We start from the raw sequence: 15347 nt of genomic DNA, 5'->3' as shown, positions 1-15347 counted from the left end.
CAGAATCTCTGTAAGATTTCCTCACCCTGTGCTAGCTACAGGCACGGTCTGTGTCCTGGGAAAAGATGATACAATTCATTTCCTATCACCCATGTTTGCACCAAAGCACCAATTTGTACTTACTTTTTCTTTCCATTTGACACCTTAAGCCTCAGGGCAATTTAATCTTTTTGGGGACACATGTTTCAAAATTCAGACTGAGTAACAGAAGGAAGAATTTACAGCTGACTTCAGTTACTTGAAGATCAGTTCTGATTGCAGGACACATTTAAGAGGCTTACAATAGAAAGACAATGCCACTTCCCTTTTTAAAAAGCCAAACAAGTAATCTCTGTTGCACCTCTGCTGGAAGTAGGAAAGAGAAAATATACCTCTAAGGCATTCTTTGAGACATTCATTCTGCCTCCTACAGCAGCTTTAGTATTCATTTATTCCCTTTCTCCTATGCCATTTCTGCCACATTACTTATGGATTGCTTTGCCCTTACCATCTTCTTTTCAAAATTCCACTTTTTTTTTTAATGTGCAATATCCTTAGGAAATGAGAGTTTCAGAAACAAAAAAAACCCAAACCAAACCAAAATTTCCTAAGCTACCTTCTCTGGTTTCTCTGAGGTATCCTATTTTCTTTCTTTCTATTTTCTTGTCTTCCAGATGCCAGGGCCAAGCATTGTTTTGTGTGCACTGCACAGCACTGGACACAGTAGCAGAATGAAAGAGTAGATCATTATAAAGATCATATTGGCAGCTTTCCCAGCAGATCTTACTTCACATACACTTTTGTTCTTGTATAGCACCACTGAGAGAGGAGCCAAAGCTCTGCTGCTATCAATGAAGGAAGCATGTGTAACCTTATCTGCTGCACTGACTTCAATAGTCTGTGAACACAGGTACACTGAAAAAGTAACCAAATATCCTCTAAAGGTCATCCAGTTAAGAACTTAATTTCTTAATTTTTCCAGTTTCAAACAGGGAACACCTCAGACTCTCTCCAGGAGAAAGGTAGATGTGTTTTACAGAAGAGATATGAAGAGACTAGCATAGCATCAGGAAATTAACCAGCAACAAGTTTGGGAAAAGAAATAAACAGAAATTCTGACTCTCATCTTCCTGTTTTCAATAACACAATTTATTTCAGAGAGATTAGAATTAAGAATTTTTTTTTTCTAAAAATTTTTTATCAATTCTGGGCATTCATTTTTACTTTTAGAGATACAAATAGGTACTTTAATAATTGAATAAAAAAATCTCATAAAAATATTTTGAGAAAGTATTTATATATATACATATATATATATATACACATACACATATGTATGTATGTATGTATATATAAAATTTTTTTAACTCTCAAAACATCTTTCTATGACTGGTACAAAACAAATACAAATATGTTTCTGTATTAACCTAGAAAGTAAGTTGTGTGATGAAAACCCATCTGAAGCAAATGTGGTATTTTCTTTTCAGAATGGATGAAATATTTCAAGGAAGTCAGACATGATCTGCAAAGAAATAACTGGAAGAGTCCCTTACCTGCCGAGAGATGGAGCTGCTTGTAGGATCTGGCACCGCAGAAATAAGGTTGGCAGTGCTCTTTCTATGAACACTATTCATACCAGGCATTTTAGTGATTTTACAGGCTTTGCTACTAGAACTAGAGTTTTTACGTTTTTTTCCTTCTGATTTGTCAAAAGAAAGGGGTAGAGAAGACACTGCATTATGTGCTCCCAGGGAGTGGTCCCCTGAGTGGTGCACCAGAGAAGATACAGACAGATTAGAAGTGTCAATACTGCTCACTACCATGCTCATGTGTTTCACTGAGTCTGTTGAACTACTTGACAGTGAAGTCCGTCCTGAGGGCTCCGATTTGGCACTGAGTGGGCTTGTTCCATTATTGGTATTGTGCACAGACACACTGTTATAGGAGGATGTCGCCTGATAGGAGTTCAACGTTGAACTGGGGTTCAGGACACAGTTCTTTTTGTGGGACCCTGAAAATGAAGATGAGGAAGATGTCTGCAAAGATAATGAGGATGAGGACGACGACGAAGACGACGACTGCGGCTTTTTCTTTTTGTTACTTGAAGACTCATCACTCCGAGATGACAGGTCTTTCACTTTTGAGGATTTGCTGGTTTTTGTTTTGGATGGCTTGTGGGATGGGGAAGGGATGACTGCTGGCACTGGTGACACAGCTGATGGTGCCTTAAAAGTTGAGTCCATGATACTTAGGCTTGCAGCCACATGAGGAAAAGCTGTGGTGTGTGACATAATGGAATTCGTCTCTGCCGTTGTCACAAAGGCTGCATTTGATAACATGGCTGATGTCATTATGTAGGAAGAAGTGATCCTTGAACTGATAGGTGTTGAAGGAATATACACTGCACTGGGGTTGCTGAAGGGCTGTAAGACTGATGCTGGAAAAGGAGTGGAGACATGTGCTGCTGGAGAAGGCATGGGACTGTCTGCTGCAGGAGGGATTTTCCTAAACAGAAAAGGAAAAAAAAAAGGAGATACATAAAAAATTCCATCCAAAAAATGCAGATAGGAAATAATTTCCATTAACTTATTCAAAAAGGCAAACCTAGTTCATTATAATTTTGATTCCTAATCTATTCTATTAATCACATACAGCAATTAAGTGCACAGTATTACAATTTAAACACAGCATTACAAATTTCATTTCCTTTTTCCTTCTCTTATTTTACCAAACAGTTAAAAAAATGCAAATAAAATGCCTGACAGTGGCACCTATACATATTCTAGTCACTAGGTTTCATTAATTACATATCTTTTGCTTCAAATTTCAGATTGTGGAACAGTTTCAATATCAACCTAAACTCATAGGTTAGATTTCATTAAGGTAGTAAATGAGCCAGTCTGGGGGGTTGTGAAGCACTTAATCATTGAGCACAAAGAGGAAAGATCACCCCTTTCCAAATGCAGTGCTATTCCCAACAGCTCATTTGAGAGCTGGTTAGGTGGGATTAAACAGGCAAATCATTGATTAATTTTCACTAATATTGAAAAATTGACAAAATATTAAACAGAGCTTGATAAGCTTTATAAACAGCTGAATATTCTTTTGAGAAGAAAGTACAATAAGTATTACCTGTGAAATCAGTAGGATGTATTCAAATTCCTTTCCATTCAGCCATCACCTATTATTTTATCTAATGTGGTGTTATTGAAGAACCAGACCTTCATAATGTCTCTTGGAAAACTGTTATGTGATCTTTTCCCATTATTTAGACTTATATTTAATTCACAGTTTAATCCTATTTCTCTTTTCTAAGAAGCTGTACAGCCCCATAACTCTGCCCTTGTTATCCTCACTAGTGACACCTTTCCCATTTTTAAAGGCTTACTCTTGCCCTCACAGAAGTACAATAAAACAGCAGCCCTGAGTGTGCTGTCTTATCATAAATCAAATCCCAATTACAAGTGCTCTCTCCAGGTATTCCTCCTCTGGACACTGTTGGACAGAACACAGTTTATGGCACAGTTCCATAAGGGATTACACAGGTCCATGCTGTCAGAAGTGAGGAAGTCCTACTGCCTGCCACTTGCAATGCAAACACAGCTGCTTATCAGAGCTGTCCTTCAGGTTCCTTTTAAAGAAGGGCCAACAATTCCTACCCACATTTGCAAAGTACTTTGAGAAGTAAAGATAAAAGTACTTTGTTAATATTAGTTCTGAGAACATGGCCCTGCATGCCTGCACCTCTGGCCACAGCTGCAGAGCTATGGAACAGCAGCCTCACATCCAGCTCTGCCTGGGGAGCACAGGGAAAGGTCAGCCCAGAGGAGGGTTGAGGACAGCAGAGGAATACTGGGGTAAAGCACTGTCAGCTTCCTGTGTTACACAGACAAGTGAGTATGGCTGGAGTTCATTGAAGTATTAGAGATTACATAAATAGCTAAAATTTGGGAAAACTTTTAAAATCAGATTTAGTGGGAGCAGGATAAGGCCTGTTTACTTCTGGTTTCAAATAACTACTATAGAGGTTTTTTTTTCTGTACTAGTTTGTACTAGTGGTGGTATATATTTTTTCAGATGCTCAAGCATCTTTTCTCCTGACAAACAAAGCCAATAGGTAAAAAAATTTAATATTCCTATATAAGGAAACGAAAATTTTTATTTGTGGAAGGTGACAGACACTAGTTTATGAATTTACAAAACAGATTGAGCATGATCAATCCCTGAAAAGACATGAAATTGGCTCTTTTATGGCAGAACCAAGCATTTCCAAACTCCTAGCACAATGGCACCATTATCATTAAGTTACCAGGTTAGTCAGACAAGCCAAGCTGTAGTGCTTAAAAATATATATTTAAATAAAAATCAAACCTTGTTTATCTAATGGCTGGCATCCAAAGAATATAACACAGTCCTGATAATAAACAGTGACATGAAACACTGCACTTTAGCATCATTACATTGAAGAAGAATGCATATTCTGCAGCAGAATATCCCCAAAAAATCAATCCTATCTGTACATTCCATTAACTTTTAATTACTTTTTTTTTTAAAGAACTAACATCTGTTTTAGAAGTGCAGTCTATTACAATGGCTCTGTGTAGTAAAACCTATAGTGCTTGGAACCTGCATATGTGATAGAGAGGTGCTTCAACAGTGAGTAATAATCAGAATTTTAAGATCCCAGAGGCAGCAAGGGCACTATGAATTAAAAACCTATCATACTCCATCTTACAGACAGACAGATGTGCACCAAGTTCCTTATCTTACAACTCCTGTGTCTTGCACAGCAAAGCCTGAATGGGTGATACAGGGGCATGATAAAGGCATAAAATCCTAAGCAAAAATCTTCATTCTTAGGGACCAGAAAGAGTCTTCAATCTGGCAGAAACTTACATCAGACTAGGAGATTGTTCTGTTGGACTGTATATTTCTTAACAGAGAAGATTTGTATACAGGTTACTGCTATACCTTAATAGAGGTAATTAAGAGGTAATTAATTAAGAGGTAATTTTACAAACACTGGCCATGGAGTGCCTAATTTAGAAGTCTTGCAGAATAAAAAATGCAAATTACCCACCAAGCATAAAAATCCCACTTACTTCCACATCTGTGAGTTCAAGTGTTTTTCTACCATGGAGTTCAGTGCGAATCGGAAATGGTCCCATCTTCTGTCAAAGACATAGTACCCTCTTCCCATGAGGCGACTGCCATATGAGCAGAACTGAAAGAAAAGGTATTTCAATCTTGCTTATACAAATGTATTTCTACAGCATGAAATATTTATTTACTGATCAAGGAACACCGTTGTAATTTGTATCATGCATATAAAACTTCTTTTAAAAAATGGTTTTCATGATCTACAGCATAGTTTTTTTAAGAATTATGAAATATGGGCATAGTATTTCAGCTTAGTGTAAAGTATATTTCATAGTTCATTAATGAATCCGTGCCAGAGAAAGAATGTAACTGTTCAGGTACTTTCAGAGAAAAAATTCTTACTGCCTCAGAAAGACAAGTTACACTGTTCTGGGTGTCTTAAATCTCATAATTGTATGACAGCAATAAAAATATAACTGAAGAGGAAAAAAAGTGCAATGGGAGCATATTTAGTATCTACTTAATAAACAAACCCCTGACATTTCAGTAAAAAAGTAAATTATCATCCGTGGCATCTGTGCTACAACAGAACATGAGATACACTCTTCACAGTGCATGAAAATCAGCTGGAGGAGTAGTATTCAGAGAATTCTGCAGAGCTCAGGAGTACTTGCACCCCTTCCTCTGGAGAACTTCCTGAAAAGTCCTACTACACTCAAATGTGACAATCAGGAATCTGCTCTTGTTTCAGCTCAGTCTTACTGATCTAAATGATGCAATGACTGCTTGTAGGAGAGAAACCTGTTACAAACCATCCTCAAAAAACAAGACAACTCTCCATCATACAAGGGACCCAGTCACAGCAATTCTGGCTGACAGCAGAAGCACTGATGTGGTAGAAGAGCATCCATTCAAAGTAGTTGTCAGCTTAATGGACAGCAAGTGGAGACTGCAACTGTTCATTTTAAGTCTGTTTCATGACAAGGTTAAATAGGTTAATTAAAACCACCACCTAAGCTGACAAACTAGCCTCAGCTCCCAGTGAGCTACCACTAACATCAAGTACCAACAAGAGGCAATTTGAGTAGCTATTGACTTTCCCCCTGTTTAATTATTACCACCTGGCCAGGAGAGGGACTTAGTAAGGAAAATAGTATTTTTTAATACAAAATTCAGCAATTTAGCATGATTTGGAGGTGATTTACATTATCTTTTCTGACTTCACACTGATACAGACCAAGAACTAGTTTCACTACCAGTAACTGCTTCAGCTGAGAGATGCTAAGATCTCAGAGAACAGATGAGTCAGTGGGTTTGCCTTGAAACAGAACTAGGATCCTAAACCAAAATGGCTGTTGACAGCCATGCCTCACTGCTGAGGCATGCACAAGAACTGGCTGCACTTAGATTATTTTTTCAATTGTGTGGGCATTCATGCAGTGAACCTTTAGTTTTTAATTCATAGAGAAGCAGTCAGCAATACCAAAGTAGCATACAATAGTAGCAAGGAAACAGGAGGTTTCTGCATATCATAGTATTATGTGGACTACAGTAATTCACATTTTCTCTGTAAGAACCAAATACAGGATTTTGTCTGACAGTCATTTAATGTTTGGGTCATGCTTTTTTCTGGTGTCTGACAGTAACAAGTTCTCCTTTGCTCTAGGGAATACAAGCAATGCTACCAGTTATCACAATGTTTGTTTTATTCTGCATATCATATGGAAAACACGTAAGTGTATTCCTTGGCTCAATTTTTATGAGAAACAGCTTCTAAGAATTTCAAGAGTTCTCCCACTGCTTCTTGGTTTGAACAGTGTAAAGAAATTCACACTGCAGAGATAATACCACAAAGCAGCTTTTACTACTTACAATGAAATTTCTCACTAACACAGGAGAAAGACAAAACCAGCTGCTCAAACACATACTTGAGCCACCACCAGAGCCTTTCCATTTTGAGATAAATGAAGCAATAGCTTCTAAGTCCACATACACTCACTTAATTGACATTTAATTACTGCTTTAAACCAGACTACAGAAATCAATGGAGCACTGTACTAGCCTTCAGCCACCAACTGCCAGGTACAGTTTTGTAGGAACTGCAACCAAGAGAATATCTCCTCATGTCACATTTAAAGCAATGCAACTTTCCTCAGTTTAGCAGAACTACACCCAATTTGAGGTCTACTGAGAGGACAATCTAAAAATAGAAATTCTGATTTTCTGCTGCCCATCTTGTCCTACATCAAAGTCTCATGTGTACCGACCAGTGGTCTCCTCCTACCTTATCCCATCCTTACCCTTTTCTGTTAAATGTATTTTTTCTCTTTAGAACACTTTTCAGCATGTAAGGTCTTCATTCCTTACCTTCTTATTAAATTACATATTTTCTCCTCTCCCTAATTATGCAAGAACAATGGCAAGGCATGCCAGAGACTGACACATACCCCAAGAGGTCTGGGATGGTGTCCAGAAAAGTGACAGTCTAATTTCTCAGATTCTTCAGCTCCATCCGCTTCTCCTTCATCACTGGACAATCTGCTTGTGATGTCTCCTCCCATGGAAGGCAGTGGCAGTTCTGGTACGTACCCACTGTGGTTTGAAGAACTGGTGCTGTTTATGCTATTTGCAGATGAAGGTCTAGTAGGAGAATATACATTTAAATCATCAGTGCTCAAAGGCTCTATAAACATACCTGCTGGCATCAAGCATCAAAGCAAATGATGCCAGAAATGATCAATGTAAACAAGGACAGTAAAAGACACTGAATAGCTGACATTTCATCTTGTCAGAAATACACTCAGGGGTTGTGTCCTGGTTTGAAAAGGAAGTGAGGTTTTTTGGGATGCTGTGGTCAAACCAATGGGTGCTCAGATTTGAATATTGGCACCTGGTGTGGCCACTGAGGACACGGATACGCCTCTGAGAACACAGGGGGTTAAAAGCAGAGAACTCCCGGGGGAAACATAAGAGGTCTCAACTGTGTTTCCAGGGGAAGCCTATGGCACAAGAGGGACTTCTCTCTTCTTGATGAACTTTGAATTGATTATCTAAAGGGTGATGATGGACTGAGAGTTGGTGACTTGAGGGGTGGTAACTGAATTGAGAATCCAAGGTTTTGTACTACTGTGATGTACTGGAAATTTGGTGGGGGGAGGAGGAATGTTTTTGGAAGATTTCATTCTGAGTTCTGTGTGTGTTCCTTTTTATATATAGTTGTAGGTTAATAAAGCTTTTCTTTATTCCTAAATTGGAGCCTGCTTTGCTCTATTCCTGGTCACATCTCACAGCAGACACCAGGAGAATATATTTTCATGGGGGCACTGGCATTGCACCAGCGTCAAGCCATGACAGGTTGTCACCAAGTTCATGTAAACAGAAACACCCTTCTATTGCTTGAAATTTTAAATTTGCCATGAAGTTGGATTTCAGATCTTGAGAGAGACAAAGTATATTTAAAACACAAATAAAAATCAGGTATAAAAAAATATTTTTACACTGAACCATGACTTTGCCACTTGATTAATCCCAAGGGTCCAATTAAAAAATCCTACTAAAATCAATGTACTAAATATAAGAGTGTTTAGCTGACCCCCTCTACAGGTAGATTAGTGAGTGCAATAACTGGGAGAGCTCCTCACAGCATGTAGGTTTTCTTTAACTTTGTCTAAAATGCAATAAAACAAAGTAGGAATGTCTTTGCACCACAGGGTATGATGGTGCCTTGCCTTTCAAAAGCAGTTTAAAAACAGATTAGATTAGAAGTGGGGGTGGAAAAGCTTCTCAATTACAGTCTGTATAACCAAGTATGTATTGAGAACTCTGAGGCTGGAGGAGATGTCCACACTGGGCAAAATCTGTAGATATCTTCAGCCTCAATGAGTTCCTGGTCTCAGGACAGAGCAGCCCCTGAGCAGCAGCAGCAGCAGAGCCCCAGGCTCGCTGGCCAACACAGAGAGGCCACAAGGCTTCCATGGCTGCTCTGAAACAGGCAGGACAGCCCAACAGAGGCACTGCAGCAGAAACAGAAATGCAGACTACAAACACAATGTCTGACTCCTAAAATCCTCCTCCTCCTCGAGTACTGCTACCTCTGCAGTTTCTGCAGCTGACTCTCATGGAATTGCCATGGAAGTTTATGAAATCAAAACTCCAGTTTTTCTACTTGGACTGTAACACCTACTAAACCCCATTTCTATCTGTCTGTCTGTGCTGCTCTCTGTGTAAGGTCACTGCTTTTACAAGAATTAGGCAGAGAAGCAGCAATTCATCCGTGGGTATTCTTTCATTGTCTTTTCGCTCAAACACTGCAAGGCACATCTCTGCCACCGCAGGAATGAAACTACATTCAGGCTTGGTGGCCACACAGAAAACATTGGAAACAGCTGTCTGAGATAGCAAATACCTGTCTGAGATAGCAAATATCTCTTTGGTACTTCATAAGGACTATGGAAGTAGGACAGTCACAAAATGAGCACCCAGTCCTGACCAAGGTTTTGGCAAAGAAATGAATGATGAAAAAAATATAAAGATGAAAAAAGCCAACTAATTTAGCTCGATGCACTCCAGCCAAAATTAGTACCAAAAAGTCCCACAAATAAACAAAATATACGGGAAGTTTTCCAGAGGATGATTAGAATTCAGTAGATCAAATATCTCACATTGTTTTTTGCAAAAGGATGCCTTCAGAAGTTTTCATTGTCCTTCTGAAGAATGTTTTTATCCTTTCTAAAAATATTCAAAACAAGGGAAGACATGCTATGGATAGTTTGATATCAATAGCTTTAAATCAACACAAAATTACACCGTAATTGGAAAAGTATTTCTGGAGAAAAATTCTACATAAATGTACATAATTTTACCACTAATACCTACACTGATTCATGTAAACAGACTTTTCTTCTCAATTGTGATCAAATGACTTGAATATAATCTTTCCTAATTACCATTTTAGCAAAAAAATGCAGTTAGTCTGAGATTCTGAGCCAAGGGTGGACACTACTCCTTTCTTCATTCCCAGTTAGATCACAGGCTACCATGGACAGAGTTCAGTTAACATAAGCTAGCAGAAATTCTTATATTAGTATGTTTTATTGTGTAATAGCCTAAAGAAGCATTAAATACTTCTAAAATGAGCTGTATGAACATCTAAGAAATTTCTTGCAGCACCTTGAGAACGCAACATTCCACACAGGAGAACTGCTTACCTTGGAAGTACAGAATTTGGTGGTCTAGATTTTGCAGGAGATGTTACTTTAGATTCTTGCCCAGAGTTCACTAAGGATCCTGACAGAGTGTCTTGTGCTGGTGTGGGCTGGCTCTGATAGCTTTCCCTTGCAGATGGTGGATGCTCTTTGTCTTTTGAAACTTCTTTTTCCCTGGATCGAGCTTTGTGTTCAGCTAGAAGGATGTCAAACTGTTTTTTACGGCCTGGAACTGCTCGTCGATGATTAAGTGAATGAGTCTAAAAATAGGGTGGTTAAAAAGCATTTGTGTGTGCATGACATTGTTTATGAGTCCTCTATACTTCTGATACACCACTACTCTAAAAGATAAAATCTACTTCAAATAACTTTAGCCACAGTTATGGAAATAAAGCTGCTATTCCACATTATCTTTGATAACTTATAAAGTCATTCTTAAGAAATGCCAACATCAAGGCTAAAATTACTTTTTGCAACAATTTATCTATATAATAGACACTATCGACTTACCTTTTTCAAGATGGAAAATAGAATTGCAGTAATTTAAAGATATTAAGAAAATCATTGTAGCTTTTAACTTACAATGAAAAACTGATTTCATTGGATTGAAAAACATGAATAGATTTTAAAGCAAATTTAGCTGATGATCTCTACTGACAGGCAGCACATACACATACAAATGTTCATTAGAAATGTCTCACATTGCAGCTACTTTTGATGCGGGAGTTATTACTATCACAAGGGCAGCCTCCAAGTAATTTATTATACAAAAATATGGTAATTTTTTTTTACTGAAAACTGACTATACTTTAACATTGTTGCACACATGAACCAAAAAAGAAGCATTTAAAATAACACTTGGGCTTCTACATGAAACGTTAATGCTTTTTGCATAATAAAATGACATGAAAAAAATCTTTTTAGAAATATCAGTGGAATAATGCAGATGCTCTGATTCAAAGAAACAGAATTACACAAAAGAATTACCTGAAGACAGCGCCTGAATACCATACCCATTGTCTGTAAGACAGGAGCAGGTATGACCTCTCAAACTACTGTGGTAGGATTTAAACTATAACAAAGCATCTGATATTTTATCTTCTAAGAAAAATACCTTGCAGGTGAGTGATCTTGTGCAAGGTTTCTTTGTTTCAGGATCCAGTACTCCACAGTGCTTATTTGGGTCAAATTCTCTTTCTGTTAAGTGCGAGAATGGGAAATGAGAAAAAAATACATTATTATAGAAGTTTTAACCAGAGTACCTTATAATTTTTGCCTGTTAGAATTTGGTTTAATCAGGTTAAACCTGAACCAGTGACCCCAACCCCAGCATCCCATAACAGTACTATGTGCATCACTCATAGAGTTATGTATTTTTTTGTCCTTGCATGTTTAAAACCATTTAGAGCAGGATTTCAGCCAAAGACTTCATGGAAATTAGTCTGCTTACAGTGGAGTGGCCCAAACAAAGGACTAAGCCAATTCCCTGTGACTTCAGTTCCCTCTCTGACTCTGCCTGCCTCTGAGGCCATAAAACACAGCATTTGCAGCTCTGGCTCCAGAGCTGGGCTAAGACACAAATGGTATCACAAGTGCTTTAAACAACATCTCTCTGACATACTTAAAAACTCTAGAAAACAACCCATGGCTGATTAGTGGTGGCATTTTAAAAATAAAATTTATCTAAATCTTTATAAAAATAACATGCATGTTAGTTTTTATTTTCCCATGTGAAGGGAGAGATGGAATTTAAAGTTTGCAGAGATTATGAGAAAAGGCATTTACACGAGTTCTACTCATGATTAACATTAAAAGGGCATAAATATTTAATATGCTGTATCTGTATATTTCATTTCATTAATAATTTACTATTTCTATACCACAGATAGCATCACTTCCCTTAGGTTATGTGAATATAATTTTAGGGTTTGCATTAAGAATTGTAACAAAACTATGGACATACACTTTTTAGTTTATGCCATCAAAACCCTTTACCATTACCTTCACAGACCGTGACAAATTATGGTATAATTGGCAGACGAGTTTGCCTTTGTTTGGTAGGGGAATACAAACTATTTGCCAAATCCTATTTTAACTATACAGTGGTGTTACATTCAGATACAATAAACATCCTGTACTCAAATACAACATTTAATCAGAGGATGTAAAAATTCTTTTAAACAAACAAATGGGAGCTAAGAGGAACACAGTGATTCACAGCTGTGTTACAATGCTATGACAGCATCACAGCAAGAAGAACAGCTGGAATAAGAAAAGTAAGGAGAAGTAGCTTATGTTGGACAGCAACTCGCCTCCAGATAGCACAATTTCTAGCAGTTTTATGTATTCTGCTATCTAGACTTAAAAATGCTTATGCAAACATTCAATGGTTATATTATTAACCTATTAGCAGAGCCATACAAAAAAGGGAGCTTGGAAAAACCAGCTGGCATAGTTTTTTATTTGTGAAATCTAGAAAAGAACTGAAATATGTTATAGGCAGTTGTAGTTCCTTTGGCATTTACAACACAACAGAAACACAAAAATAGCAGTGTGTGACTCAATATAATAACTATTTTTTTCTACTTAATAGATGAAAACACATGTTCATGAACTAAAGGAGCTAGTTGCTCCTGGGGTTTGAGTGTAAGATGTTCCTATTACAGTTTCCTGAATGACCCACCTAAAACCTTCAATGCAAATTGAAAAAAACAAACTAGGGAGACAATATGGACTAATAAATATGCCTTCAAATGAAAAGTCCTGAAGACAATTGTAAGGCTATGGAATATGTTCTGAAAGTTACCAAGCAAGGACTGTTTTAAGGGAAACACTTAAAAAATCCAAAGTGGTCCAGATTGGTACTTGACAGTAAGTGGCCCGACTAAGACTTGTAGGACTGATTATGGCAAAGTCAGTTATTAGGAAAACATATACAGATAAAAATCAACATAAGGAGTTATAAGAAGAAAGAGTGGAAGTCTCTGCCATTGACTGAACAACAAAATAATATTGTTTCCCTGAGAAACAGAAAATACTGAACAAACAGGAAACTACTTCTCCTGGCTGAAGCATTTATGGCTGCTCCAGAGAAATCATGAACATCTAATTGCCAGCTACAGACATGCCTGGTTTGGGCAACACACTACATGAAACTTACCACCTTCTTATCAGTAACAAAATGCAGCTTCTGCTCACTGTGTTAGGAAATGGGGAGTGTGGCAAGGCCCAGAGCCCTGTGCACAGGCACAGCCTGAGAAAGCTGTTTTTCTGGAATGGATTCCACTTCTTCACGTTCAGTGGACAAAGTGAAGAACATTTGTTATAACCTCACCAAGAGAAGAGCAAGGGCCAAGACTGAACCGTCAGAAACTTCTGTTTGCAACAGAACAGTTTTTCTTGGTGTACACAGGACACCTGCATTCTTTAAAATCACCCCAGAGAGGACAAGAACTAAGGAAGATTTAGAAAAAAATTGTTTTTGCAGTTGCTACTAGGAAACACTGATCCACTTATGCTGGGCAGCTACAGACTGTCTTTTGTGGTTCCACAAGCTGTTTCCTCTCTCTCAACAAGGACAGTGCTCCTGAAAAGAGGGCAGGTTCATTCATCACACAAACAACCACCAGCTCTCAGCAAAGAAAAAAACCAACTTCTATCACAGTCAGGGAAACGGTGTGAGAGACAGTAGAGGTTGCTAAAAAGGGAAGGAAACAGATGCAAACGGGCCAAACTTATTAGGGAGCTTCAAAAAGTAACGTCTGTACAGCTCTAGGGCAGCAGACTGAGGGAAACCTAAATCCCTTGGCTGCAGTTTCATCCTTTTCATGTGAAATGAATGAAATTATGGGATAACTCAAATAATCATCTCATTGACCTTCCAAGATCTTTTTATCAGGCTTTGCACAGTCCTGTATAATAATAGAGAGAAATACATCATAGTGACACACGATCTACAGGCAATTCATCTCCAGGGCTCTCAGGACTTCTACGATGTGAATAATCCCTAAATTATTGCATTGCTGCATCAATACTCAAGGCAGTAGAAGTAAGACTGAACAGTTCACAAATCTGATCATGACAGAGAAGCTGTCAAAGAAAAGTCTCAGTTCTGTGTATTTGTTAACCATATAAAAGTAAACACATGCCTATCCAGGTGCTCAATCAGTTCAGTGCAGAAATTTCCGCCATGTTCCCCAGCCTTAAAGACACTGCAAGTCAGAGCTTAGAGAGAGAACAGTGCCAGAGCCACCTCCACAGTAAAGCCAGCAAGCTGTAGGAAGGCCCTACAGAACTGATTCTCCTTTATAAAGACATTTCTGCAAGCACTTGCACGAAAATGTACAAATATCACCCGCAGCCCTGCAGTGGTAAGTGGTGACATGAGGAAAACCACTAACAGTTTAAATTGCTCAAGAAGGAATTTTGAATTGATTAACTTAATTAGTTAAATTTAGCATCTAACCCATTATGGGAAATAATAGGTTAAAAGGAAGCAATATTCTAAATTAACTGTAAAATATAGAGAGTTTTTATTAGAATAATATATTGGACATTAAAAAGTGAAATGTAAGGGTTAAAGCCTAATCTTAAGTTACTCTCTTATTTTTGTGCTGTGAAAAGCTATAAATGAAAAAGGTTGTGTTTCCTTATATGCCACCTTCAACTAGTTAAGAAAGCAATCAGTGTACTGAATCCTTTCAGGCAATGGCATTGTTCCATGCCCCACACAGCCCTAGCAAACACCTCACACTGGTCTGAAATCCAGCCAAGGTAGCAGCACCATAGGCTAACTGCCAAATCTGAGAAAATGAACAAAATAAACCTGATATTCAGGCAAAAAATAGGACACACTCATTAACTGGAAATGAAAGCACTTATCTTGTACAACTTATACTGGTTCATAACTAGTGCACATTTAGAAATCACGTGAACTAACTTTGTGCCAAAGTGACGATCTAATGTGGCTCATGCTGCCATTAGCAAAATTAGCCTTTCAGTACACACAAGAAGTTCCTGCCCGAGTCACAAAGTACTGCCAGCTGATGAATAGACCCTGCACAG

The 15347-nt window shown here is 38.1% G+C and overlaps 1 protein-coding gene across 6 annotated transcripts in view; it reads right to left on the bottom strand.

The window, feature by feature from the left end:
* Positions 1-15347, bottom strand: part of ATXN7L1 (ataxin 7 like 1) — a 110948-nt gene that overhangs the window by 8183 nt on the left and 87418 nt on the right. For all 6 annotated transcript variants that reach the window (XM_071423929.1, XM_071423928.1, XM_071423930.1 and 3 more), the window contains 5 exons: positions 11398-11480; positions 10287-10543; positions 7527-7719; positions 5082-5203; positions 1533-2484 (listed from right to left, as the gene is read on the bottom strand). In XM_071423929.1, the coding sequence (XP_071280030.1) occupies positions 1533-2484; positions 5082-5203; positions 7527-7719; positions 10287-10543; positions 11398-11480 (1607 nt within the window). The remainder of the gene's footprint in view (positions 1-1532; positions 2485-5081; positions 5204-7526; positions 7720-10286; positions 10544-11397; positions 11481-15347) is intronic.

Source organism: Agelaius tricolor, unplaced genomic scaffold, assembly GCF_023055355.1.
Source record: "Agelaius tricolor isolate 1412-34295 unplaced genomic scaffold, bAgeTri1.0.p SCAF_3, whole genome shotgun sequence".
In the NCBI taxonomy this organism is placed as follows: domain Eukaryota; kingdom Metazoa; phylum Chordata; class Aves; order Passeriformes; family Icteridae; genus Agelaius; species Agelaius tricolor.
Note: the sequence above shows the minus strand (reverse complement) of the source record. Positions and strands in the feature narration are given on the sequence as shown.